Raw genomic sequence first — 27,123 nt, 5'->3', positions numbered from 1 at the left:
CCCCTGGCAACTGGTTACCACCTGGTTGTGATTCCATTCCCCACCACTCTGTACCCAGCCATCCAGCCAGCTCTATACCCAGCAAAGAGGATATCTGTGCAAGCCATGGGCTGCCAATACACCTTGCTCAATCAAAAAATCATTCATCTTGCTAGAGAGGCCCCAGCAGTGACCTTGCTGTGGCCTGAGAAAACCACTAATTGTTTGATTACTGAATAGGCTGATGATAGTGACTGAAAAGCACTGCAACAATTCACAGAGAGTACTTTTCCTAAGAAATACCCTCTTTCTCTCACATAAAATCACACACAAAATAAAAATTACATTAAGATATATATAGATATAATTTAGATATAATTAGCTCTGCAATTGTGCAGAGAAATTCTGCTGGGAAGTGCAAACATTTTTTGCTATAACAGAACTCTGCTACCTGATGATCAAAAGTGTAATCAATACAGTGCTAAAAATCACTGCCAGAATAGCCTTTAAGAGCCTTTCTATTAAAACAAGTTGGAAAACAATCAATCAACTCCCATTCCATTATGCAGTATACAAATACATGTTTTTAATAAGATATTGGGCATCCATCTGTCTGGAGGAGACTGCTCTGGAAGTCCATAACGATCACTGGTGCTCAGATTCCCAATAAGAACTTTAGCATGGCTATCATAAAATTCCATGTTAAACTGCAGCACAGTGACAGAAAGAACCCCACAAATCTGGCCACATTATAGTCAGTGGAAACAAGAAGACATTGAGGTTGAAATAAATCATGCAAGTGAAAAGAAATAGGATATCAGTGTATACTTCTAGCAGTATTCAGATAGCCATGAAATCTCCAGTATGTCATTTTGCATCACATTTACTTCATGTAGCTTCAATGCCAAGAGTTTACCTCTCTCCCATTGCATGTTGCTCATTCTGAACCATATAACATCATCCTTTAAAATAAACATACTGGGGGGTGGGAGTAATGGCCAGTTGTTGGAGGAAGTGTAGTCAGAAACATCTCCCACCAGCTCTGTGGCTGAAAAATCACAGCAGGAACTAAATGCTTATTTTCTATGACAGATATGATTTAGCAGCCTTGACCTAAAACAAATCCCTTTTTCGCTTATTCATATCACAGCGCTGACAGCATAGTCCTTAAATAATACATGCTCCAGAGAAATGAGCACATGTGTCAAAAAGGAAGGGACGACTATGACAGTCTGAAGTTCTCTCTCCTAAAATTACCTTGAGATCACGAACTCAGCCGGTCAATGCAGGTGAGGCTGCCACTGATCTTAACATCTTTTATGATCTCTTCCATGTTGGTGAGCATCACGTCCAGCAAATCTTTGCCTCTGATGAGTCTGACCAATATCTGAACCAGACAGTTGTTGATGAACTCCAGGGATCTCCTGGCTTTCTTTGCAGCCTGCTGTCTTATTTTCCCAGTGGATATCTGTGTGGTTGAAATCCCCCTAGAGAAGCTACGAATGCCTCATACTTGGAAATCTTCAAGGCCATGTTGAATGGGGCTAAGAGCAACTTAGTGTAGAGGAAGGTGATACTACCCATAGCAGGGGAGTTGATGGTGGGGGGGTCTTTAAGATCCCTTGCAACCTAAGCCATTCTATGATTCTATGATCATTCTATCATTGAAACCAGCTGGCCATATACAGTCGTCTTACATTATTCCATATACAACGAAACCATGTGGAAACAGGTCACAGTGGGTTACCAATGCCAGAAATACCCATTTCTGAAGAATATGCCCACTCATGCTGTGGGATGTACATTTTTAGCATCGCTGGTGGGCAATTCATCTGCCTGCCCAGCCTGGCCATCGGTGTAGAATGGTCAGTCACAGCCCCTGACGAAGAAAATGCTCATTTTTCATCTCCCTTTAAACCTTTAACTGTATAAAAAGTTTTCTGTCTACACAGGGTGGTTTCTCTCCATTTCCTTCTGCAGGGTCTAGGGATAGCTCTGTATTTTATTTACTTTTTTTCTAATTCCCCATCAGCTGTACTGCATGGAGGAGCAGAGACTGCTGCTGTAGTTGTTTCCAACTCTGAAGAGTGTGAAGCCCAGTAAATGAATCCAACCTAAGATGGTATGATTGAAACTGAACGGGGAAAATGAAGGTCAGAATTTAGTGAACAGGTAGGAAAATTTAAAAAAATAAAATAAAAAAATAGAGAGAAACATTCTCTTAAACTATGTCAGCCACCCATTTCTTCCTTACAACAGTCATATGGGAAAGGGGGCAGGAGAAATAAAAGGGTTAAGAACAAGAACTAAGCCTATAAAACCAAGCAGGCTAGCTAAAACAAACAAGCCCTTTCATACTAAGTTGAATTTGCCCCTGCAATATTTATAGTCAGGCAATAAATACACAAAAAGCCTTATTATTTTGCCAACGAGCTAAAAATATCCTTCAGGCGAAGTCAAAGCCCCTTCTTTCTAATTTGAGACTCCAGTGCAAAGTGAAGTTCTCTCTCATGCAGATGTAGTTTGTTTTTCTGAACCTTAAAAATAAGCTTTCAGAAAGCTGCTGCTCACTAAGTGCTGAGCCAGAGACTTTGCACCATCTCAGCCTACCACTCAGGGCTGGTAAGCTGCACATTCGTAATGATGCCACTCCAAGAACACACACACACACACATATACGGGATGTAATAATGCAAAGAACAAAGCTACAGTATTCTCAGCTTTTATTTAGAAAAAAAAACAAACAAAAAACTGACATCACATTTACTTTTCAGAGTATTTTTTAAATAAGGCCTTTTTGTTAAAGCTTTAAATACATTAAGAAGGGTCTACATGATTCACACCTGAATGAAGCTTTGCAAATCACACAGTATTCACCAGACAGCTATATTGCACAAAGATCCACACGATATCACACTGTTAGCTTAGTCCACATTGTAAAGTGCTGTTTTGTAGGAAGAAAATTGTTTTGGAAAAGTAGGTGTCAGTGTAGGCATGTACTATTGAACCGTACCTCTGACAGGTGGGAAAAATCATTTGCCTGTGACAGTAAACTTCTATTCAATAGACTGGAGCAAGCACCCTATAGAACTGTGATGAACACATCCAAGGTATTCTACGCCAAAAGCCATACCATTTTTAAAATGCTGAATGAGATACTTGCATACCAAAAGGCAGGTAAATGTTTTAAGCAGTATCAGTCCGTGTCCAGTAGAATAAGTAATTGCATAGCAGAGCACATCTTAAATGAACGTTAGGCAAAATAATATATATATAGTACTATATTATATAGTACTAAGAAACTGAATTTTAAAAATGAGATTTTTACCTGTAGAAAGAGATAAGATCTGGGAATAAGAGATTAGGAAAAGTAACCCTACAATCTGTAGCTTTAAACTGATGCTAGATTTGGTAGATAAATGGAAGAATGAAAATTACACATTGGGATAAGCCATAGCTAAAGAAAAGGGAAGACTGGAGAACTGCAGGAAGCCCTCATTACTGAGCAACTAGGTAAGAATGCAGAAGAGACACAATCTTCTTAAATGCAGAACAATACATCAGATGAGGAAGCCTTGGATGTGTGCAGTGTGTTCAGAGCTAACCATTAGGATCGTGTGGAAAATTCTACAGAAGAGAATTTGTCCTAGTCAGTTTAATATCTGGTACGGACTGAAAGAGTTAAGTTTTAAGATTACAGAAAGAAATAAATCCCAGATTCATCATCATTCACAGCTAGAGAGAGAGTCTCACAAGATGAGAGGATCAAAGAAACCTTAATATTTCTTAAAGACCTCTAAGATCAAGACAAACTCTCAATCCATCACCAGTGGTGCCCACTTCTTGCAATTTTTAGGTCACAGTCCATTGCTCTACAGCTATATACAGGTACTTAGTAAACATAATTCACATTCATCAAGATGCAACGTTATATCCCCAAATTCATAAAAAATTGAGTGTATTTTAGCAACGTCCTTCACTTCAGAACCTTATTTTTCCTCAATTAACAGCAGAAGTACTCAAACTTTTTATTTCTGTTTGTGTAAATTTCTTCCAAACAGATGCAAGCACTACAACATGATACAGATTTTAACATGAGAGGAACATAAATCTGAACAGAGACGCCTCTTAAGGCAGAAGTCGGGTCTCAAAACTGAATCAGTGCATTTTATCATTCTGACCAAAAAGCCATTGTTAGATTAAAAAAATAACTTAGAAAAACATGTATTAACAGAAATACATGAATTTTTAAGTTTGCATGTTAATAGTCATGTCAAGTACTCATTCGCTTTTGCCTAAAACCAGGTACTACTACTCACACATGCAAAAACTTCTGATATCAGACTTGGAAGTCTGACATTTATGGTCAAATTGCACTTTATATATTTAAAGTCTACACTAAAAGCCTTGTACAGTACAGGAACTTACAGTTACACCATCAACTATACATCAGGTGCCAGAACTAGTTTCAGCTTACAGTTGCATTACGCTTACATGAAATAAAGTTTCTAGTTTAACCTCCTCCTTCCAAATACAGCATAAGTATTCACCTGCAGTTTTCATTTCTCACTGCTTCTTATTCTATTAGTGCAATTTTGATCCTGCAGATGCATTAAGACAGGTATCTCAAAGAATAATGGCAATCATATGCTGTCAGTTTGGTCTGTTAAACTCAAAACTGACTATTTAACAATCTATGTTACATAAAAGGCAGATTTCTATCCCTGAAGAGTAATTTTGGTTGTTAGTCAAACTTCCTCCCCACCTTCCCAAGGAGGAAAGTCTGTGGAGATCACACAGATCAAAAGAAAGGCAGGAGAGCTCCTGGAAGAACATTTCCTTCTGTTGGAAATGTCTGGACTGTTCATTCAAAAACAAACATACAAACAAACAAACAAAAAGCAACACAGAAGTGTGACCAGCACTTAGGTATATTGTATTTGAATCAGGACTGAAAACTAAGGTTAAATGCTTCTGCTCTGGTTTTTAAATTCAGGATAGCAACAAAGCATCACTAGCCTATAGCTCATCTTGGTATTCCAAATACTTTGCTGGGATGGCTTCTGTGAGATGAATTGCTGCACCACCCATTAAGGCAAAGGTTGGGTACATTATGCCTGAGCATTCCACCTCGCACTCGTACAGGCATTTCATGTGGCTGGCATCATAAAAGCCCACCTTGCCATTGTCACAGTCGAGGCAGATCCCAATGCAGGAGGGCAGGGGAAGGATTCTACTTGCTGCATCCTTGGGGTCAGCAGCTGCCCTTGAATCAGCAGCTGCCTTGGGGATGAAAAACTTCTTCATGCCCAAAGTGACGAGCGTGAAAGGCTGTGAGGAATCCAAACAGGCATCTTCACTCTCACTGTCGTGACCACTGTCATGTTCAGATCTGGAACAGAAAAAACAACCATTTGCTCCTGTCAGATTCAGAAACAGTATCTACAGTGTGAACTAGAGAAAACACGTCTGTAAGATGGGTAACACCATACAGAAACCAAAAGCTTGTGGGGTAAAAACATACGCCTGTGCTGGAAGATACATTTACTAACTTGGGCTGCTTGAAACAGCTGGTAGGAGCTGAACCGGTGAGGGTGAGACAACAGTAGGTTTTGCTAAGGAGTTCCAAGTATTAAGTTCCAAGTTTATCTAAATCTACTTATGCTAGGTAATGATTAATGAACCTACCAGGTTCAGTAAGTTAGGTAACCTGACAGGTAATTCTGCAAATATGATTTATCATTACAGGCAGGATATGCTTAACTTCATTTATATAATAAAAAATAACACCGATAAATACATCTAATGTTACTCTTGTTCTAAGAGGTTTCTGTGCAATTACCATATCACACTGCCTTCACTACACTGACTAAGCAACTTAAGGCATGAGCTTTTTTTCAGCTTTATTATGTTGCGTAGGAAGAAGCCAACACATCTGTTAGATATAGAGCTACAGACTCCAGCCAACACCTTCCCAGCCTTCTTTTTCTAGATATATCCAAGTTTATTGTAGCTGCAGTTGAGAACTGGAAACCTTTGTGCTGGTTTGTTCACCGTATTCTGACTTCTGCTCAGCAGCAATCCAAAAACCATACACAAGCAAGTTGGAATCCACCATGACGCAAGCTACTACACAGACAGACAGATAACACTGTGAACATTGTACCTCTGAACAGCTGACAATCCAGCATACTAATAGTCTACCTAATGACAACCAAGAATTGCTTCTGTCTCCCAGCTAATGGCTTTCCGCCTTCTTGCCTTAACTAATGTATTTCAATATTTGCACAAACCTGACTTCTTTCCAAAAAAAGAAAGATAATGGGATCCTGAGCAATTCAAACAGCTCTACTGAAAGCAGGGAACAAGAAAGGAATAGGACAGTGTGCATGTATCATATGGCTTCGAGCTACTTTCCGCTGCTTAGGTTCAAGTTTATTAACTGAGACTACATTTGCTTTTCAATTATTAACATAATATAAAATAAAACAAACCCAACCATCTTCTTGTACAAAACATATTTCATGCACATGCCTGGAATTTACCTTGGGCTGGTCACATCCTGCGTATTCTGGAAAAATTTCTGTATCATGGTGCTAGAAACAACTCCCACTTTTACCAGGTAAGAATAGGCTTCCACATGAAAAGCCCAGAAGTGCTTTCCTTTGGCAATACCGGTGTCACCAATGATGTAATTCAGGGTTGTGTAGCATCCAAACTGCATGCGTTCAGCTCTTAGCAGCAAAGGAAACCCAGCCCTGCTTTCCACAGTGGTTCTTTCTGGGTTCAGAAGGAGACGTTCACTGTTGTACCCACATTTGTCATCAAAAAGAAAGCTAAGAACTGAAAAACAGTATTCCAAGAAATCCTGTTAGTTAAATATTTTTTGGCTTTCTATGCTTATAAACTACATCTTAGCATAGGCTGACATTAGAAATTCTCACTATAAAAGCTACTGGGATTGTCATGCATGCTAATAATTGCACTATGATAATTAACCTGTTTATTACAGTGCTTCTATACATATATATACAACCAGTAATGGGATAGAAGTATAAGAACTGTAGGTGGTTTCCAGGGCAGGCGGACATAAGAAAACCCAGTACCTGGAGCGGGAGGTGTACGCAAAATAACTTCCTTGCTCCAAGAGCTACTGATGGACCCTTTATATCCTCGAACTCTAAAGGCATAGCTACTGTCATCATCAAGATCGGACAGGACTTGACTCTTGCTGTAAACTTCAACCTCTTGCCACATCACACTCTCCTCTTCTTTATTACGCTTACGATACTGAAGAACATACATATCAGCAGAGTCTGTTTTCCCGGGGCATTCCCAACTGATCAGAGCTTTGTTATACATCCTGCATTTCTCCTCATTGATTTCTGGTATTTCCAGTCCTGGAAGGCCAGAGATTAAGAAGAAAACATCCAGAAGCTTAGATATAAATTGTTTTAGAGTGATCTACACCAGTCTTTGCTCAGCAGATTAGCAGAGTGGAAAATAATATGACTTGCACAGTTAAAGAGTACAGGTGACACTGCTTGTGTTTCTGCACTCAAACGAATCCCTTAGGTTCTGTATTTCATTTGAAAGCTGTGCTATTAATTTGTGCAAGCTGCTGAAAAAAAAACCCTAACAACATTAGAAATGCACTTTTTTTTTCTGCACGCACAACAGGCTTCCACTTAGATTCAATTAAGTGTTACTTATCTACAATATTTTGGAAGCTGATGTAAATTGGTACTGAAGTTGATGGCATCTCAGCTTGCCTGTCAGAGCAACAGGTAATGCTGATGGGTAATGCTGTGTGGATTATGAAGGCAGAAGGACCACTGCAAGTCAGGGTACCTCACTGAGATCTGCAACTGCAGCCCTGCATAAATCCTCCCCCTTTCTGGAGAAGCTCAAGATAGACTTGATGTTCTCACAACGTACCATTGGAATAGAAGGCTAAGTCATCAAGGATCACTTCTTGCTTGGCTGTGTCCACCACAAAATCTTCAAAAGAACTTTCAGCTGCTGGCCGGAAGCTCTTCAGCGATTCAGTAGCTTTTTGGATTCTGAAAGCATGGGAGTGGGGGCATGGCAGAAGAAAGAAAAGGGAATGTATGAATGTACATTTCTGAAAACAGAAATGACAGATTTTACTTTAAAAAAACATATATATTCTGCTTTCATGTACGTACTGAAGGCTCACTTTCTTCACTAGACAGAATTTAAATGCAAAGGTTAAAATCCTTATGCACATGAGGGTAAGGACAGTGAACAGGTAACAGTTCAAATAGCAGAGCGCCTTTAACAGTTTTCTGCATTCTGTTCAAAGTACAAAACAGATGTGAAATGCTAATGGAGAACAACTATTAAGATCAGAAGTGTAGAGTCAGAAGAGACCTGTTAGATTAACTTGCAAATAGCTGATAAAATCACTGTACAGAGGAATGTGTCAGCGAGCTGAACAGACTGCCCTTCCACTGCCGTTCTACTAAGCAGGGCTACATGATTTAGAAGGACAGAATCTCCCTTTGGTGTGCTATCTCTTAACACACACAGTACCACAGTAATCTCTTCTGAACTGCACCTGGACTGCTTGTGAGGTTTTGCAATAAGAAGTACTACACCCAGAACCCAGCTAGAAAGTGTTACGATAACCTACTTGACCAGATGTCCTGCAGCAGCAGAACCTGTACCTAACCCAGATGATAACCAAGATACCTGACATGAAGTTGCTTTGCTGTTTGAACAAAACAGGACTGATTAGTTTCTTTAAGCACTTCTTGAGCATATCCTACAAGGCCATTATTTTCCAGGAGACCTTCATATTCTTCTGCTTGGGTTCGCAATTTGTCCAGCCTTAAATTCATAGACACTTCAATTGCCCTAAGAGCTGCAGACTTCTTCTCCTCCAGAATATTAATTAATTTCTCAAAACTCTGAGATGCCTCTTCTTTAGCTCTTTCCCCATTGCACTAGGAAAGAACAAAATACATTTTAAACCAATCTCATAGCTCTGTGTCTGAAACAAATCGGTTTAACTGTAACAGCAATATAATCATCTGTTTGAAAGACTTACAGCTTTGTTGTACTGTTAAAGAACTGAAAATACAAGCAACGTTGCACCCAAGCTAGTATATATTTTCTATCTTAACACTAAGAGTGAAGAGCAGGAAACTATCTCTCAGTTTATGCCTTGAATTATATAGGACATTTCTCTGCCTAAACAGCTCATGGAAAAGAGCTATAAAAGCAGATGGCTCTGAAGCCTTCATGCCCAGGAGACTTCTCACTGTAAGAGGCTGAGAAGCAAATGGGTTAATGTCCTAAACACTTGGTAGGAGATAAGGAGATGCTGGAGGAGGGGACCTTAACAAGGCAAGACACTGCATATACAGATGGATTTCCTTATCTTCTAAGACTATAAAGACCTGTTCGGCAACACCGTGAGAGCTTAATGGGGGAGGGAGAGATATCAATAACTATGTCTGTGCATCAAGGACGCTCAACAAGGAGTCTTGTGGGCAGGGGGAAAGTGAGACTCCTGGAGACCCTCCAACCCACTGACCAATTTCCAGAGTATTCTAAACCTCAGACTGCACTTGAGCTGGTGTAGTGCTGTATCTCAGTCTGACAACCACTTGAGACCCCAGCTCATTTCTCAGACATTCTGAAGAAGGACTGTACATGCTTAGTGGAACTGCACAAACTGTGACTTGAGCTCTGCTTTACTGGGAGGACTGTGAGCATATGGAAGTCAAGACTGCTAGCTCAGGCATGTTTGCTCAGCACCAGAGAAACAACCCTGACTGCTGTGACACTGCTGGATCCAAGGGTCATAATGCAAGGCATATCATTGTATCTAACAGCCAATAAGATACAGACACATATATCTAAGTATCATAGCGATATCCAAGCAAACATTTAGCTGGTTGTTTGGTTTCATTTCATCTTAATTTACCCTAAGGGAATCTGAAACCTTGTGACCTCTGTACATTTCCCAGGGTAGCCCAATGTCATGTTGAGACATACAGCTCCCTCAGAGGAGCAGGACCATTCTCAACTACTACCGCAGATATATGCACAGATACAATCTGCATCCAGGAAAGGGCAGGGCCAGGAGCTCCTGCAATTTCTGTCAGTTTTGCATTTTGTATGCAAAGAATACCCCCACCTCTGTTTCTTTCTTCTAAGCAGAGTTTTTGATCTTAGTTCCGACTTTACTGCAACGCCCTCAAAGTAATCAAAAAGCATAAGCTGTGGCATTTCCATTAATACAGAGAGCTTTAAGTCTAACTCATCTATCTTTGATTAAAGTATCAAATAAGCCTTATTTGAAATTTGCACTGGAAATCAAAACTTCCCCCTCCCTTGTACATTGCCTAGATTTCCCACACTGTCAGAATGGTTTTAAAGAGAGAAGACTAACACAGCTTCTACAGAAACTGTTTAAATTAACCCTCCAGCCCTCAATATAGCCAGTGAAACACTGTGTGGGAAACAGCTCCAGCCCTTGCTTTGTCCCTTCAAGGACTACCCCTTCCCAAACAGCAAATCATTATTACCTCTGTTTCTTTCAGCAGCAGACCCAGATGTGAGATGTGAGCTTTTACTTGGCTTTCCTTACTGATGAGGTACTCTATATCTTTTGAAAGCTTTTCCTGTTAAAACAGAACAACAAACTATCACATCAAGAATTCCCAACCCAAACGCATCAACAGCAGAAATAAGTCACTCAGTAAATGCTCAGTTTACCTTGTAGCAAGGCTGGCAGTCTACTATCAGTTTTGAAAGTCAGAACCAGAGAATCACCAAGGTTGGAAAGACCTTAACTAGTCCAACTGTCCACCTACCACCAATGTTTCCTGCTGAAGCATGTCCCTCAGTACAGCATCTAAACATTTCTTCAACACTGCTAGGGATGGTGACTCCACCACCTCCCTGAGCAGTTTGTTCCAGCACCTGACCACACTCTCAAAGAAGACATATACAATGACATCCAACCTGAATTTCCCCTGGCACAACTTGAGAACTTGACAACTTGATCAACACGCCTGGGTCTGGCCACTCTCCTCCAAGCCTGTAGCATTGGACTGGGGTTGCTGTGGCCAAAGTGCAGGAGCCAGTACTTGGTCTTGTTGAACCTAATCCCATTGGCTTCAGCCCAGCTCTCCAGCCTGTCCAGATCCCTCTGACAGGCATCCCCCAGGCAGATCAACACTTTCTCGGAACTTGGTGTCATCTGCAAACTTACCAAGGGTGCACTCAATGCCCTCATCGAGGTCATCAGTAAAGATACTGAAGAGGACAGGCCCCAATACCGACCCCAGGGGAACACCACTCATGACTGGTCACCATCTGGATTTAACACCACCAATCTCTGCGCCCAGCCATCCAGCCAGTTCTTTACCCAGCAAAGAGTATCTGTCCAAGCCATGGGCTGCCAGCTTCCCCAGGGGAATACTGCAGGAGACAGTGTCAAAGGCTTTGTAAGTCAACACTGTAAAGAACTGCTGAGTTTCCCCAAATGACCACACTGACAGACTCGTTTCAGCAAGCAACATGAAGCAACTTAAGAAGGCTCATTCCTTCCCAGAGGGGTCATCATCTTTGGCTGAGGAACCAGAGGCTTAAGAACATTATTACAACTTACAGAAAAGCCCTGCCTGTTATTAATTCATTTCTAGTAAGATTTACTGGAGAAATGAGTGGTTTGAAGCACAGCTTATGAGTGTCTCTGCACTTCCCTGTTTTCAAAAGACAGCATTAGTACAGGAACAGCCTTGCAAATGAGCAAGGAGGCCAAAAGGCAGAAAGGAAAAATCTTCCCCTCTCAGCCCTTTTTCTTTGTGGATAAGAGCCAGATATGAAGAAAGGGGAAAAGATAGCAGCAATCATTTTGTAGTATCAAAACAATGTTTGCAAGTCTTCTTTTTGGTACTGTGCTTAGTTAATTAACAGCTACACAGCTTCAGTAACATGCAAGGCTTCATGAGACACTTCAGTTTCAAATTGTTTTGATGTGTCTTTAAAGTGTGAGTTCATCCAAGACACAAGGGAACCAGCCTGAAATCATCCATTGCCACAAGCCAGACAGCAAACTATTAATGGCTTAAACTTTCTGAAAGGGTCAGTACTGCTGCACAGACAGCCAAAGTAAGGTGGAAGCATTCTGAAGTGGTCACGTTTCAAACATCACAGAAAAGTTATTTTCTCAGATGTGCTAAGTCACACTGATATATACACTAACAGAGGTTGCACAACAGCATGCCTCATGACCCATGTCCTCCAAGGACATGTGCAGGCTTCCTGCCAGAGAGAGTTTGCCCTTACAACAGAAGCTCAATGTTCTTTCTCTTCTTAAGTTCAGGTCAAATAATGCTTGCTTTTACCTTCAGAGTTTTATAGGCAGTGCTCATCATTGTTACCCTGTGGTTTGCATGAGATCCACTCTGTTTACAAAGATGACAAACAGGCCTTCTGCAGATTTCACAATACATGTTAACTTTCTCCATTTCGTGTTCTGGGCACATCAGTATCTAAAAAAGAGAACAAAGAATGAATGTGTACTTCCAAGAAGAAAACATTAAAACAACAGCTGTCCCAAGGCAGCATCTGATCCCTACAATGGATTTTTGTTATATTCAACTTACGTGCCATATTTTTCTATCTGTCCACTATTGTATGACTATGTACACATCCGGTAGCCTCCATAATGCAGTTAATCATCTTGCTAATCCCTGAAGTGGTTTGCATGCTGTGAAATACCTCTACCCACATTCTGAGCTGTAAATGCAATACATACAACATACCCCACCCTCTCAAATTCTACCGGCTCCAGGTCAGCACCTCAATTCTCTCTCAAAAGAGCTATGATTTATGTCTTAAAGTGAGAGTTGGCATAATACAGTAGTGATTTAAATCTAAACTGGACTCAGAAAAGCTGCGTAGCTATTGCTCTTGGAGTGAAATACTGCCCCTAACATCACTCACAGCCTGCTTGAAGATAAAAGGCTCTGTTTCCTTTATTTTTTTTTCCCATCTGATTCCAATTACAATTGTTCACTCAAGTATCAGCTTCGATAATCTGAAAAGTCTGGCACTCACTAACAACCATCTTCCAAAAACTGAACATCTACATTGGAGTAACTGCTAAATGAGGGAGAGGTATCTGGTGGTTCTGGTTGATGGCAAATTGAATGCGAGCAGGTGCTGATCTGTGCTCTTTGGCAACAGCAGCAGAAGCCAAGGGAACAGGATGGAGCTGCATCAGGGGAAGGTCTGGCTGGGTGTTAGGAAAAGGTTCTTCATTTTGTTTACAAGCAACAAATCTATGAGGATGTGTTTCCTAGTAAACTCCCTTAAGACAATTCAGGATGCTCAAAATCTTTATGTCTTAAGGTAAATGAATAAATAAATAAACACAATCCATTAACTGAAGTAAAACAAAATGCTTAATTTTATAGAGTCCTCTTCAAATACATACAAGCCAGTTCGGCATCAACAAACAAAAGCTTATCATTTACTCAAATGAGAGCAGAAGTTAATAAAACTACAGTGGTCCTAAAAACCAACTGCCAAAGCAGAAATACATCTGAAGCCATATCTGAATACAGCAACCAAAATCCCCTAGGATCCAGTGCACTTACTTTAAGCCTGACGTTGGTGGTTGGTCCAACGTACTCATGCTGAGCTTTTACTGTCCCCCAGGGATGGTGTACCTTGAAACATTCATTGCAATAGCTTGCACTGCAGTCCATGCAGCTCTTTGTGGATTCTTGAGGTGGAGGTTTGCAGAAGTCACACATAATAGCTATGGCTGCCCTGGCTGCCTGTCTGTGTCGTTCCACAATTGTTTCCAAAGTAAAATTTCGAAACAAGCCATTGACACCACGTTCTCCAAGATCGATATCATGTAGGCAGCCAGGACAAGGAAACACAGTTGTTCTAGGAGTCAGAGAGTTGCGTTTTCTGCCTGTGTAGACAGCAAATCCTGATTAGAAGGAGCATAAACAGAAGAGATTCCGGTCATAAAAAGAGAAGCGCAAGGATTTATGAACCAGTCCTAAATTATCATGAGATGTCATCTGAACTAATATGATACTAATTTATAAACACTCTGCCAAGCCAAAGAGAATAGATTTGCCATAACAAGGTACTGTAATGTTTGAGACCAGACAACATTACAAACTATTCCAAAGCTCAATTCTGCCAAGATGAATTCAAGTGTTCCAATTCCACCTTCTGCTTCCTGCAGCTCCACTTCTTGCAACAACTCTACCATCAATACTGTTTTCCCTCAGATCATGTCCTGCACTGCCAGGGATAAATAAAAACAATTTCTCTGCTGCTCAGAGCTCCCCAGCATCCGTGCACAAGGCACAGAAGGCAGGCTGCCCCAGCTTGTGGCCACCTACTTCAGTGAGACTGAGGATCCACTCAGGAACAAACGTATACCTTCCTAAGCCTAATAAACTCCTATATAGTTATGTACCACCGAGAACTTCAAAAAGGCACTCCTTTAAAGGATGATGTAGTAGTTCATGGTCTAGTTGGGGATGCACTCAAATGTTGCCTTCTGAAACAGTACATATGTACTTCTTAGGAACCAGTCAGCATTGGGCTGACTGGCTGTCTAAAAAGAGACTAACAGCTTGTAACACATTCCAGTGAGAGATACTTAATTCCCACTGAGAACAGTTATTCCCAGTTCAGAGCTCCCTGAAGTTCCCTTCAGCTGAGTCAAACCTATCTGGGTTATCCCAAGAGAAGCCATAAAAAGAGGAAAATGAGAATTAGCTCTTTACAGTATGAACTGTCAGCCAGAACTGTTAGTCAAGATATGCAGACACTGACAAATCTTTTCTTTAGCTGAACAGCCTTGACAAAGGAAGAATGCTTAGAAACCTGTCACGGGTTACCTAGATTTACCTGTGCCCATGACAGTGGGCAGCCACCCCGTAGGGCCCCTGGCCTGAAAGGGAAGGGAAAAAGGGGAATGTGAAAAGAGAACAGCGGTGGCAATCTAAGGAGGAAAACTTATTTCACTAAATATGATATCGGAATACAAGATAATATAATACAATATGATTGAGGCTAATAAATCAAACAAAACAGAGAGAGAGAGTCCCCGAAAACCGAGAGGCCTACTGTGAACTCTAGGCGACACGGCTGGAACGCTTCCCACTCTCCGAGAGTCCAAGAGAGGAAGAACTCCAGCCTGGGAGCGAGATTATATATGTCCTCCTCCCATGACTTATCTCTGACCACGAAGTCCTCTGGGATACGTAGTTTTCTTCTGAGAGCTGAGTATTCGGGATGTTGATCTTGAGTATGAACCTTTTAATGATCCATACTGCACATGATGTTATGACGCGGAACATTACAAAACTATGACATTCCACCCCTTATTCTACATTACTACATCATGTTTATTACATATACATATATACACCAAGATATATACATATATTAATATATATATACATATATTCCCAACATGTTCTTTACATGTACAACAGGGACCTTATGTTCTTCTATAGTGTGTAGGGGGCTAGATTGGCTAGGACCATCACGACTGACAGATCCTCTAGTATTGACCAACCAAGTGGATTCTGCCAGATGCTTTTCCCAGTGCTTAAACGTTCCACCACCCATTGCTTTCAACATAGTTTTCAACAACCCATTATATAATTCAATTTTACCAGAAGCTGGTGCATGGTAGGGAATATGATAAATCCACTCAATGCCATGATCTTTGGCCCAAGTATTTATAAGGAAATTTTTGAAATGTGTCCCATTATCAGATTCAATTCTTTCTGGGGTGCCATGTCGCCATAGGACTTGTTTCTCAAGACCTAATATGGTGTTTCGAGCAGTAGCATGGGGTACTGTGTATGTTTCGAGCCACCAATGGTTGCCTCCACTGTGGTAAGCACATAGCATTTACCACTGCGAGATCATGGCAAGATGATATAATCAACCTGCCACACCTCCCCATATTTATACTTTTGCCATCGCCCTTCCTCCCAGAGAGGTTTCATCCTCTTGGCTTGTTTAATTATGGCACATGTTTCACATTCATGAATAATTTGTGCAATAGAGTCCATAGTTAAGTCCACCCCTCAGTCTCTGGTCCACTTATATGTCGTGTCTCTTCCTTGATGGCCTGAGGTCTCATGGACCCATCGAGCTAGAAATAATTCGCCCTTATTCTGCCAGTCCAAGTTGATTTGGGCTACCTCAATTCTGGCAGCTTGATCTACCTGATGGTTGTTTTGTTGTTCTTCAGTAGCCCGACTCTTGGGCATGTGTGCATCCACACGATGCACCTTTATAACCGTATCTTTTTTTTCTGGTAGTTTGTTGTATGGTGGGGCCTCTTTAGCACGTGATACCTCTTCTGCTGGTGATGTTTCAAACTTTTTACCTTCAGGCCAGTCCATGATTACCTCTAGGATTCCTGGACAATTGAGGTTTCCCATTCACGCTTGTTGTGTAATCAGCACAATCCACTTGCTCCAGGTGACATCGGTAGCATGATGAGTGGAGGGAACCTGTCCTTTGAACATCCAGTTCAGCACTGGCAGTCGAGGTGCCAGAAGGAGCTGCGTTTCAGTACCAACTACTTTGGAAGCAGCCCGAACCCCCTCATACGCGGCTAAGATCTCCTTCTCAGTTGGAGTGTAGCACTCCTCAGACCCTTTATATGCTCGACTCCAGAATCCCAGGGGTCGGCCTCAGGTCTCTCCTGAAGCTCTTTGCCACAAACTCCAAGTGGGGCCTTTCTCTCCAGCAGCAGTATAGAGGATGTTCTTTACATCCTGTCCAGTCTGTACTGGCCCCAGGGCCACAGCACAGGCTATCTCTTGTTTAATCTGCTCAAAAGCCTGCTGCTGCTCAGGGCCCCATGCAAAATCGTTCTTCTTCAGCGTCACCTGATAAAGGGGGCTTACAATGAGGCTGTAGTTTGGAATGTGCATCCTCCAAAAGCCCACTGCACCCAGGAAAGACTGTGTCTCTTTCTCGCTAGTTGGTGGAGACATGGCAGTCTCCATTTTGTTGATGACATCTGTTGGGATATGACGACGTCCATCCTGCCACTTTATACCTAAGAACTGAATTTTCTGGACAGGCCCTTTTACTTTGCTTCGCTTAATAGCAAAGCCAGCTTGGAGAAGAATTTGGATTATCTGCTCTCCTTTTGCGAAAACTTCCTCTGCTGCATCGCCCCACACAGTAATGTCATCAATGTACTGCAGGTGTTCAGGAGCACCACCCTGTTCCAGTACAGTTTGGACCAACCCATGGCAAATGGTTGGGCTGTGTTTCCACCCTGGGTGCAAATGGTTCCAAGTGTACTGAATGCCCCTCCAGGTGAAGGCAAACTGTGGCCTACATTCTGCGGCCAAAGGAATAGAGAAGAAGGCATTGGCAATGTCAATGGTGGAATACCATTTGGCTGCTTTTGACTCCAGCTCGTACTGGAGTTCCAACATGTCTGGTACAGCAGCACTCAATGGCCCTGCTGTCCCAGTAGCAAAGCAACCAGGCAAGGAGACCTTCATCTTGACACCGTGTAAACTCCTTTCTTGAGCCTTGGATTTCAGTCAACTTCAGGGGTCGACAAACAGTAATTTCCTCCTCATCATCAGTCTCTTCTTCACGCCTCTGTGTTTTTCCTTTTGACCTTCTCGGTGCTGATCCAGACCCAGCACCTGGATCTTCCACTGCCTCCTCCTCTGCTTCTCCTTCTTTTCATTCTAGACACGAGGACACCCGTTTCCATTTCTTGCCTTTCACAGGGGCAACTGATACTGTTACTGGTGCCTCCTGTGACTGATCAGAGTTGACTTGGGGATTTTCTTTTTTGGCTTGAATCTCAGATCGGAAACTCTCTCTCTCCAGAATAGTATTATACAGAGCACGGAATGCATAAGCCAAACCCCAAATAAGGTTTACCTCCTTAGATCTTTGACCCAAATACTCAATTTCTCAGGGTCCCTCATGTGTTCAAGAGTGAAATCCCACAACACTGTGGGTCCCCACGCTTCTAAGATTTTTCCTAAACCTTTCCATTTTCCCTGCCAGTCAGCATTCTCTGGTTTTCGAGGAGACTTCTGCATAGAGCAAATGTATTGGAGTACATTCAGGGAGACTGATAACATGCACACGCATATGAGCATGAGTATGACAAGTATTAACACTGGCTTGGTTTTCAAAAAGTGTGCAGCAGTCTGAGAAGATAGCCTGGAAACCGGATTGAACATCGTGGTGTTTGTTAAGTTAGCTGCTGTGAAATTAGCCATTGTAAAATTAACTATTCCATCTGGGATGTAAGGGCCGCATTCTCCACCAAAATTTGGGAGCAAGATTATATATGTCCTCCTCCCGTGACTTATCTCTGGCTGCGAAGTCCTCTGGGATATGTAGTTTTCTTCTGTGAGCTGAGTATTTGGGACGTTGTTATTCCACGGAACTGAGTATGAACCTTTTAATGATCCATACTGCACATGATGTTATGATGTGGAATATTGACAGCAACATTATAAAACCATGACAAAACCCAAACATAAAGGCTCTTACTATAACGATCAAGTTTGAGAGCTTCCTTCACTCTGAATCAGGGAGTTACACACATTATGTCTGGCTCATTTTATTCTGAAAGTGGTCTGTGGAGAAGCTCCAAATAGCTGCACACAATTTCCTTCTCCTCTCTAAGATAAGGAAATTGAAGGCTCAAATAAAACTGCATGCTAAGAGAGCCTCTGGAACATGTGCCAAACACTGATCCAACAGACCTGAAAGCTACTCACAGCACAGCGTTCTTAAAGCTAGCAAGAAGGAGAGCACCCCTATCTACCCCAAAACAAGGAGGAACAACGATCAAAAAGCAAACATTTACATGTGCCTGCAGCAGGCTGAGCCAGCATTTGAGCCTAATGCATATTCCCTCTACAAAGATAAAAATCCAACACCCTCTGCAGCTAGACCATGGTTTTAAAATCCCTTGGAGAGGATTTCACTCTGCTGTAGCTAAGAAGTTTATAAGGGAGGTACAACTTAAACATGAATTCTTAGTCCTGAAACAAATGAATTCTCCAGAAAGAGAAGTCTGGAAGTCTGTTCCTATGTGTATTTACTCATTTTCTTCCTTTCAAAGGCACCAATGTTTCATTTATTTTTGAGCACTCCTTTTACACCAGCAAAAAACTCTTGGCTTGCACTGCTCTTCTGTGGCTGCTTCACCCAACACTTCAAAGTTCGCCTTTCCCATTGTGCCTCTTCCAGCCTCTCACCATCTCTCCCAAAGAAGCAATCAAATCAACAACACTAGCATAGAAGGTGTTTGTGTTACAAGCCTTTAAAATGTGCCCCATGTTAGCCATGGATGACCAGCAGCTAAGAAGCAAAAAACCAAAAGATAAGTAAGTTCGTGCAAGCTGAAAGCCTCAGTCTCTCAATCTCTGCTGGTCTGATGCCCTCCTGCACATTCCAATCACAGTACAGCTGGCTCAAGTCACCACACACAACTACATGGCTAAAGGAAGCAGAGGTTTGGTGTGGATTTTGTGTGTGTGAGGTTTGGTGAGTTTTTGTTTTGTTTTGCTTTTATTTTTATTTTTATTTTTCCTTTTGGTTGGTTTCTTTGTTTTTAGTATTTAAGTTTTCCTAGTTCTCACTAGAAGCAAATTAATTACCTTTAACTTAATTGCGCCCTGCAACATCTGTAACTTGGCATACACAGCAACACACACATGCAAGGCACAGCGACAGCAGCAAGACACAAACTTTATCTCAGATGTAAGCTCCAAACTTACAACACTGTGCACAGAAACAGAGAGACACCTTCCACACAGACACCTGCAATGGCCTGGAAAAAAAGGAGGATTTTGCCATACAGCACCATGCAGCCAACAGCTATAGAAAGGGATCTGGAGTATGTGTTACAACTAAAAGAATAACAGCACAGTGTTGCACGTACGCCTACAAGTAATCCACTACAGCAGAGAGCAAGCAATGACAAGACATGGAAGAAGGAAAAGAAGACAACACGGTGCAGTGGTCAAGTTTAAAAACACAATTTGAAATTCTCATCCAGGAGCATGCTTTGGAAGTCTGGGCCAAGCAGCTCACTGGTGCAGCTCTGCTGCAGTCCAATTGAGGCCTTTCATTCTGCCCATGATGGGACAAAATCACTTGCTTGGCACTGGACTGGTGACACTGCTGGTAGAAAGCAGTGTCCTGCATCAGGCAAGCCCTGCATTTCTTAAGATGTCTCATCCCTTTACCCTGGCTGTACTCTAAGGGCCTGGTCTGTTTTTTCCTCTTTTAAAACCAGGAAGAGTACATTCCTAGCAGCACTGCATGCTGTGGCATATCTGTATTTAGAGGAAGAAGCGTTCCCTTTTTGCCTCATTTAAAACAAAGTTAATATACCAATAAGCAACAAGAACTAGCTCGAATTCCTGATTTCTGCTTATAAGGCTTATATGTTTGCATTTCAGAAAGAAAGCACTCACAAAATGATAAATTACTTGGAGTGCTGGCATTCCCAGCTGTCTTGCAGCTTGCTAAAACTGAACAGCAAGAATCCCATGCAGCAAACAAACAAACAATCAAGAAACCTACAAAGAATAAAAACTCATGAATTTTATAGTCACATTACACGTGTGACCAAGAGGAACTTAGATCCATTTCACACTGTCTTTTACAGTTTGCCAAGCCACTTTCCAAAGAACAAGTGTATACTCTTTCTATATTCTGTGAAATGCTAGGAATCATCTCAAGTACTAAATGGCACCATTTCACCTGCAATGAATAACTCTATCTAAATTCCACTAAAGAATAGGCACAGCATGTGCTCATACTCAGTCTCCACAATGGCAAACATCAGAATGGAGACCGTGATGATTCAAAGAGCAACCTTAGGTATATCATATAAGGACACTGCTTAGACTTCTCTTCCCAAGAAGAGACACCAACACTTCAAATATAGAAGAGCCCAACCTACACCTGTGGGTTTGAAAAGGGAGAAGATATCTTAAAGATTGTTTTCCAAGCAAACAGTGTCACCAGTGCTCTGTGATTATGGACAACATGAAAATTAAATGCATGAGTTTAAAAAAAAAAAATAAAAAAATTTAAAAGTCAACTGGATTCTCCTAAAAGTGTTGAAAAATGTAAATGTCCATTGCCAGCCCCAAACTCAGCTTTAGGAGGGGTGCTTAGGAGGAAAGAAAAAGCTGAGAGAAGTGGCTGCAAAACAACGCTTTAACCTTAGCCAAATGAAGGGTGTTTTCTGCAAGAAGAGCATATCAGGGCACCATTCTGAGAGCTCTGGGGGAGTCCTGAGCTGTTTCTTTCTTTTATGACACCTTCAGTCTTTGCCTGCTGCAAAGGAACGCCCACACTCTATTAACAGCTGCGTTCCTCACGCTGAGTGTGAAATGCAGGTTTATGTTTGCTTCGGCTCATCCCTTTCTTGAAAGAAACATTATCCTTAATGGTTGCCCACATGCCCATCGATACTACGGCAACATTTTAATACTATTTTGTTTTGACAAAGCATTGCACAAAAATAATGACATTGTACTGAACTGACAGACTCAGAAACACCTGCTCAATTAACCAGGTGTATCTTTCAGTCTGCTCCTTTATCAGACATCATTAAGAGGGCTCGGGGAAAACAAAGAACTGTGTGACCTTCTATTTGAAAGCAATGGGAAAAGGGGAGCTCTAATTGTTAAGAAGATAAGTGCAGTAACTACTCCTCACATCTAGTAAAAAAAAGCAGCTTTTACTAAAAACAGAGTGTCTAAACTCCTGAAAATTAAAAAGCTTGAGCATAGACCTTGGTTTTGTTGTTTTGTTTTAAGGGGAACAGTGAATTTACATTATCTGTACCTATCCAGTATGTCTGGCAGTGCGCGGACACAAAAAAATATAGCTCTAACCTTAAACCCAGTACCAGTCCAGTTGACCTTTAAGTCAGAATGAAAAGCTTTCTTAAGTTCTTTGCTGTACCTCTGCTTGCTGCAAAAGTCACTCTGTGGACTTGACCACTGACAGGTATCTATATGCTAACCAGCAACATTTGAGATCTGAAGACCTCACTATCTAGAACCAAAACAAGATGTGAAGCATTTCTACCTCTCCAACCAAAAGACCTCCTCTGTGAGGCTGCAAACAATGAACAGAAAGTTGTTTAGACATCAAGAAGTGAGATATGCCATTGGTTTCCAATGGTTCAAATGAAGAGTGTCGGCTGTTGTCTCTCCTGGATCTGCTAAAACACCGCAGGACTGCAATGAAAGAAGGTTTAATTCCTGGCACACGATGACACAGCTACAATATTCAAGCAGAATCAAAAAAGGGAGGAAAAAAACATTTTAAATACTCAAGATCTGCATCATCCAGCAATGCCACAGAGATGACAACACAGCCACACTACAGGCTTCCTTCTAATTACACCAACATACTAATTACATTAATATTACAGAAGATGCATTAGAATAACAGATTTTGTTTCCATTCAGTATGCAAGGATTTATGCAAACAACACTTTATAATATACAATTAAGGTTTTTTTTTTAAAAAAAAACCCACTGTATAGGATTTTTACAAGAACCTGCGTTCCCATTTCAGCTGAAAAGCAAAGAGCTCTGCTGGTTCTGGCCCTTTCACAATACAACAAATTGCACAAGAGCACATTCTCTGCTACATAACAGTTTCTCAGCCATTAGCCATGCATTTTCATCAGCAATGGACAGGAGCCTGCATGGTGATGCCCTGTTCCACAGCTGCTATGAGCGCGTTACTGCTAGGAAGGTGATGCCCGTGCATTTAAACTTTCACTGTGCTGGCATCTGCTGTTTGGATGCCAATGGGAGCATTTTTTCCCCCTGCATGGAGTAATTCAACTACTGAGCTTCATATGCATTTCCATGTCAGAGTGCCCCTCTGCTGCCACCTGTCACACAGTAACAAGGTGTGACCGTACCAAACTTCTGACAGCAAAAAGGTCACACCTCAGAGAGCAACGCGACCATAACACCTGTAACATCAGAAGCAAAGAAAGCAAAGACAGCAGCATAACCTAAACATTCAAATGTGTTCTTTAAAGCTCCCATTTCCATATGATTTTCATTGTGCAAATCCGAAATGGCTGGGAAGATGATTTGCCTATGATGTGCCTCTGCCCAACACTCATTATGGGAAACAGAGGGAAAACAATTCCTTCCCAGCTTCAGCACTCTCCTGAAGTTCATGGAAAGGGTATGAAGACATTAGCAAAGCATTTATCTCCCCCAGCTAACAAGTCAGATAGGAAGATAACACAGGACACTCTATCTGTCTGCTGGAAGGGTGACAGACTACTGTGAAGATGGCAACGCCTGCAATAAGCTGATGGTATAGATCTCAATGGAGCAGGAACACCACAAATAGGTCTTTCCTGTCCTGCTGTCAGTGGTGTTAACATAGCAGTACATCTAAACCCTGCGAAAAAAACAGCCAGCTACTACTGCAGAACTGGGAAATGAGTTCTAGAAACCCCAGCCATCAACTCTTTGAAATTCTCCTCCCTTCCAATGCAGGGGGGGATGTGAGAGCATTTGTTTTCTTATGGCTCCTCGGAGGAGCCTCTGCCTCCTTCCTCACACAGGGCTGACTGTGCTGCACACTGAGTTGGACCGTGTCACAGCAGGTTCTTGTTTCTACTCGTGATGAAGAGCGAGATGAAGGTGGGATAACAGGCCAAAGGGGAAGTGCAGCACAAGAAGGCTGCTCCCCATGGACAGCCTCCTCACACTTCCTATACTGTCTCTCACAAGGAGGTCACCCACAGTGCATTCGGCACCTTCCAGGCGCCCAGCCTGGGGGCTAAGATACCCACCTTGTCAAAGCTGACGGCTGCAAAACCAGGGAGGCTCTCAGTCCATACATACAAAGCAATGCCAGAAGACCAGACTGTCTGGGTGTGGGGAGGGGGGTGAGGGGGGAAGTGAGCAGACCTCCACTTGGAATAACACAGTTACCAGTGGGCTCCTGTGAAACTGCAGCTGAGGAAGGCAATGGAGTGTGTATAGAGCTCAGTCACCTCAAGGCTGTCCACACCACATCCTGGAACAGGGCTGGAATGAAGATAACTAGCAGTTTGATTCCTTTGAGCAACAGTCAGCCAAGCGATGGCAAGCACAGCATTTACTTATCAAACCAATTTCAGGGAACAGCTGAATAAATCAAAGCGTCACGTAAGTGAAGGCAACGACATCTGAACTTTGAAAACTGGGACGGGGACAAATGTGAACATGAAATGCAAATAGATTCAGGGTGTGTCTTGCACATGACTCTTCCGGAGCACTGCGGAATGTGGTTTTATAGTGGGCAGTTTTTCCAGCATGAAGTCTAAAAGCCGAGATGAGGTTTCTTTTAAGATGCATGGCATGCATAAAATACTTCCAGTGTATCTGTGTAAAATCTGATCACCTCATCCCTGAATTACAGAGACAGCTGAGTACAGTCAGAGTCTGTATACCATGATACCACAAAGTGATACGAGTCCTCAAGCTAAGTGCACCTTAAAGCCCTGAGCAAAACACTGAAAGACTATTAGCACAACCTCCAAATAGCCACAGCCTCCAGTTCTTCAATCACCCAATAATCGCCATCAATGGAAAACAATGCAATGCAAACAGCATGAATAGGGCAGGACAACAAAGTTGCTGACATCTACACCTGGGTGCCCAACAGGACTTGAAATAAACAGGCAATGGCTACAAACAGGGTGCCACAAAGTCAAATGTGTTCTCTGTGAAATGCCTTGTCTTTGAAATTAAAACCTTCCCACTGTTCTTATCACAGAATGAATAAGATCCGTGCTATCCTAAGTCGTCTAATTAACCACATCAGGAGGACTGAGAAGACATTTTACCCACGCAGATACCATTCAGCCCAAGTCAATCTAATACATTACATTAAAAAAACAAGCAAAACTCTGACACGTACCTGATCTACTGATTCTGTCAATCTTGTCCAAGCTAGGAGAAGAGATTCGAAACCGGGGGCTGCTCTGATTTGAGGATTCAGAACCTGCATCAGCAAACGAGTCTTCAACTGTGAACAGTATATCCTTCACACATTTGTGACACAAGTTGTGCTGACAAGGAAGGATCAGCGGGTGGGTGAACAACTCGTTGCAGGCTGGGCAGATGAGCTCTCTTTCAATACTTTTGGTAGGAACCTTTGACAGAAAGAGGAGAAAACCAAGCAGAAAGCACAAGTTGTAAGACACTCCATGCTCATAGAATCACAGAATGGCCTGGGTTGAAAAGGACCACAATGATGATCTGGTTTCAATCCCCTGCTGTGTGCAGGGTCACCAACCAGGCTGCCCAGAACCACATCCAGCCTGGCCTTGAATGCCTGCAGGGATGGGGCATCCACAGCCTCCTTGGGCAACCTGTTCCATTGCATCACCACCCTGAGGGATGCTGTCCCTACTCATGCCACCCAAGCCCAGCTCTGCAGAATGATGGCTGGTTTTAGCTGCCTTGTGGCAGTGCTCTGGTTAACACTGCAAACAAATCTTTATTAACATTTATGAGAGTCCTTGCAGCTGAAAAGCACACGGCTTCTACGCGAACTTGGTTCATCTTTAGGTTATGTCTGCATTGCAGGGAAGGAAAGGAGACAAGTAAGATTAATTGCACCTTGGGACGTAGCGGCACGAAGGCAACCACGCTTCTTAACAATAGCAAGCCACACATTTAACTCAGCTTCCCTGCTCGTCACTTAGGGGAAAATTAAAAATAAGCGTCCAATTGGGCAGACAGCGGCTGTAAGTCGCTGTCGGGCACCGGAGCTGCTGTGGTTTACCCAGGGTAGAACTGGAGCCCTGCACAAAAACCCGGTACCGTGCGGGTGGGTTCCCCGCCGGGAGGAGAACCGATGCCAGCCACCCATCACCGGCAGCACGGCAGCACGGCAGCACGCCGCCGCCCCGCGCTCACAGCCATTCGGAGATAAACCCCCGGAGCCGTCAAACAAACAAAAAGACATAAAAATACCAATACCCCAATACAAAATATCCCAAGCGCGGCTCAGCCCGACAACCCCCCGGACAAAGCCGCCCCCAGCCCGGCGCTCACCTCGGTCTCTAGCCCGTCGCCCTCCATACCGGCCCCTCCTCCTGCCGCAGCGATGGAGACGGACCGGGCCGAACCGCCTTTCCGGACCGAACGGCGGCAGCGCACAATGGCGGGACGCGGTACCTGGCAGCCGCTGCGCCGCGGGGGGCGGCCACGCCCAGGGAATGAATGGCAGCGAGCGGCCGGCAGGGGGCGCCGCGATCGGTGACAGCCAGATGTTTGCAGCTGCACGAATCCTACACTTGTGCTTTGGCATTGACCAGGTTTCTGCTGTATGAAGCAGCACAGTGCAGCCCTAAATAGATCGGGATATCCTGGCAGCTCTACTGCCTTCAGCATACACGTTTGAGGCCGCTGGGAAGCTCTTAAATCCAAATTTTGCAAGGCTGTTTTTCTTTCATGCTGCTTTTCCACCCAGGGCTCCTCTCCTGAGCTGGCTGGCAGCAGAGCCAGTGTGTACACAGCAGGAATAGAGGATGCCTGTGAGGTTTGTTCCTGACCTACTGGACAGAGCAGGCATTGTCCTGGGGACTGAGCCACCACAGAGACCCTTTTCACTCTGGGCCATGGAAGTAGGTTATGTTGGGATGGATGCAACAGGGTTTTAGCACACATTAATCTATGTGTAAGTTGTCTGCAGTGGGATCTTCTCTTCTTAGCCCTGAGGAGCTCAGCCTTGAAGATCACTGTTTTCCCTAGCGTTTTGTCAGTCATGCAGGTTGGACAACATGCAGCTCAGCAGTAAGAATGGATTTGATGCTGCCTTAAAGAAATGTGCCTGCTCTGCCTTACAAAGGCAAGCTCACCTTTGCCTTCTTGATGATTGTCCTTCAGCTATAGCTCACTGACATGGGTGTATCTAAGTGAAAGTAAGGATGGTGTGAGGATTTCTGGCCTTAAATATAAAACTGTCAAGCCCTAGTGCTCTGGTTTGGCTTGTTTATCTGCCCTGCAGGGATGTGCTACAGGCCCATGATCTTCATGGTTCAATGGGTTTCCT

The 27,123-nt window shown here is 42.8% G+C and overlaps 1 protein-coding gene across 3 annotated transcripts; it reads right to left on the bottom strand.

Annotated features, from left to right (window-relative positions):
- Positions 1-2,685: 2,685 nt before the first annotated feature.
- TRIM36 (tripartite motif containing 36) lies at positions 2,686-26,298 on the bottom strand. 3 transcript variants are annotated; one of them, XM_085529184.1, is made up of 11 exons: positions 26,124-26,298; positions 24,982-25,216; positions 22,126-22,155; positions 13,623-13,948; positions 12,366-12,512; positions 10,539-10,634; positions 8,695-8,948; positions 7,918-8,042; positions 7,086-7,379; positions 6,525-6,822; positions 2,686-5,371 (listed from the first exon to the last, which is right to left on the bottom strand). In XM_085529184.1, exons 1-11 carry the CDS (start codon positions 26,148-26,150, stop codon positions 4,999-5,001), a joined length of 2,205 nt encoding a protein of 734 aa, XP_085385310.1. In that variant the 5' UTR covers positions 26,151-26,298; the 3' UTR covers positions 2,686-4,998. The 3 variants fall into 3 exon arrangements, with proteins under 3 accessions (XP_085385310.1, XP_015705523.1, XP_015705524.1); XM_015850037.3 differs by lacking the exon at positions 22,126-22,155 and having other exon boundaries at positions 13,623-13,966; positions 26,124-26,276; XM_015850038.3 differs by lacking the exon at positions 22,126-22,155 and having other exon boundaries at positions 26,124-26,268.
- Positions 26,299-27,123: the final 825 nt, after the last annotated feature.

This window comes from Coturnix japonica, chromosome Z (genome assembly GCF_054131305.1).
Source record: "Coturnix japonica strain WE chromosome Z, WE-NBRP24, whole genome shotgun sequence".
NCBI lineage: Eukaryota > Metazoa > Chordata > Aves > Galliformes > Phasianidae > Coturnix > Coturnix japonica.
Note: the sequence above shows the minus strand (reverse complement) of the source record. Positions and strands in the feature narration are given on the sequence as shown.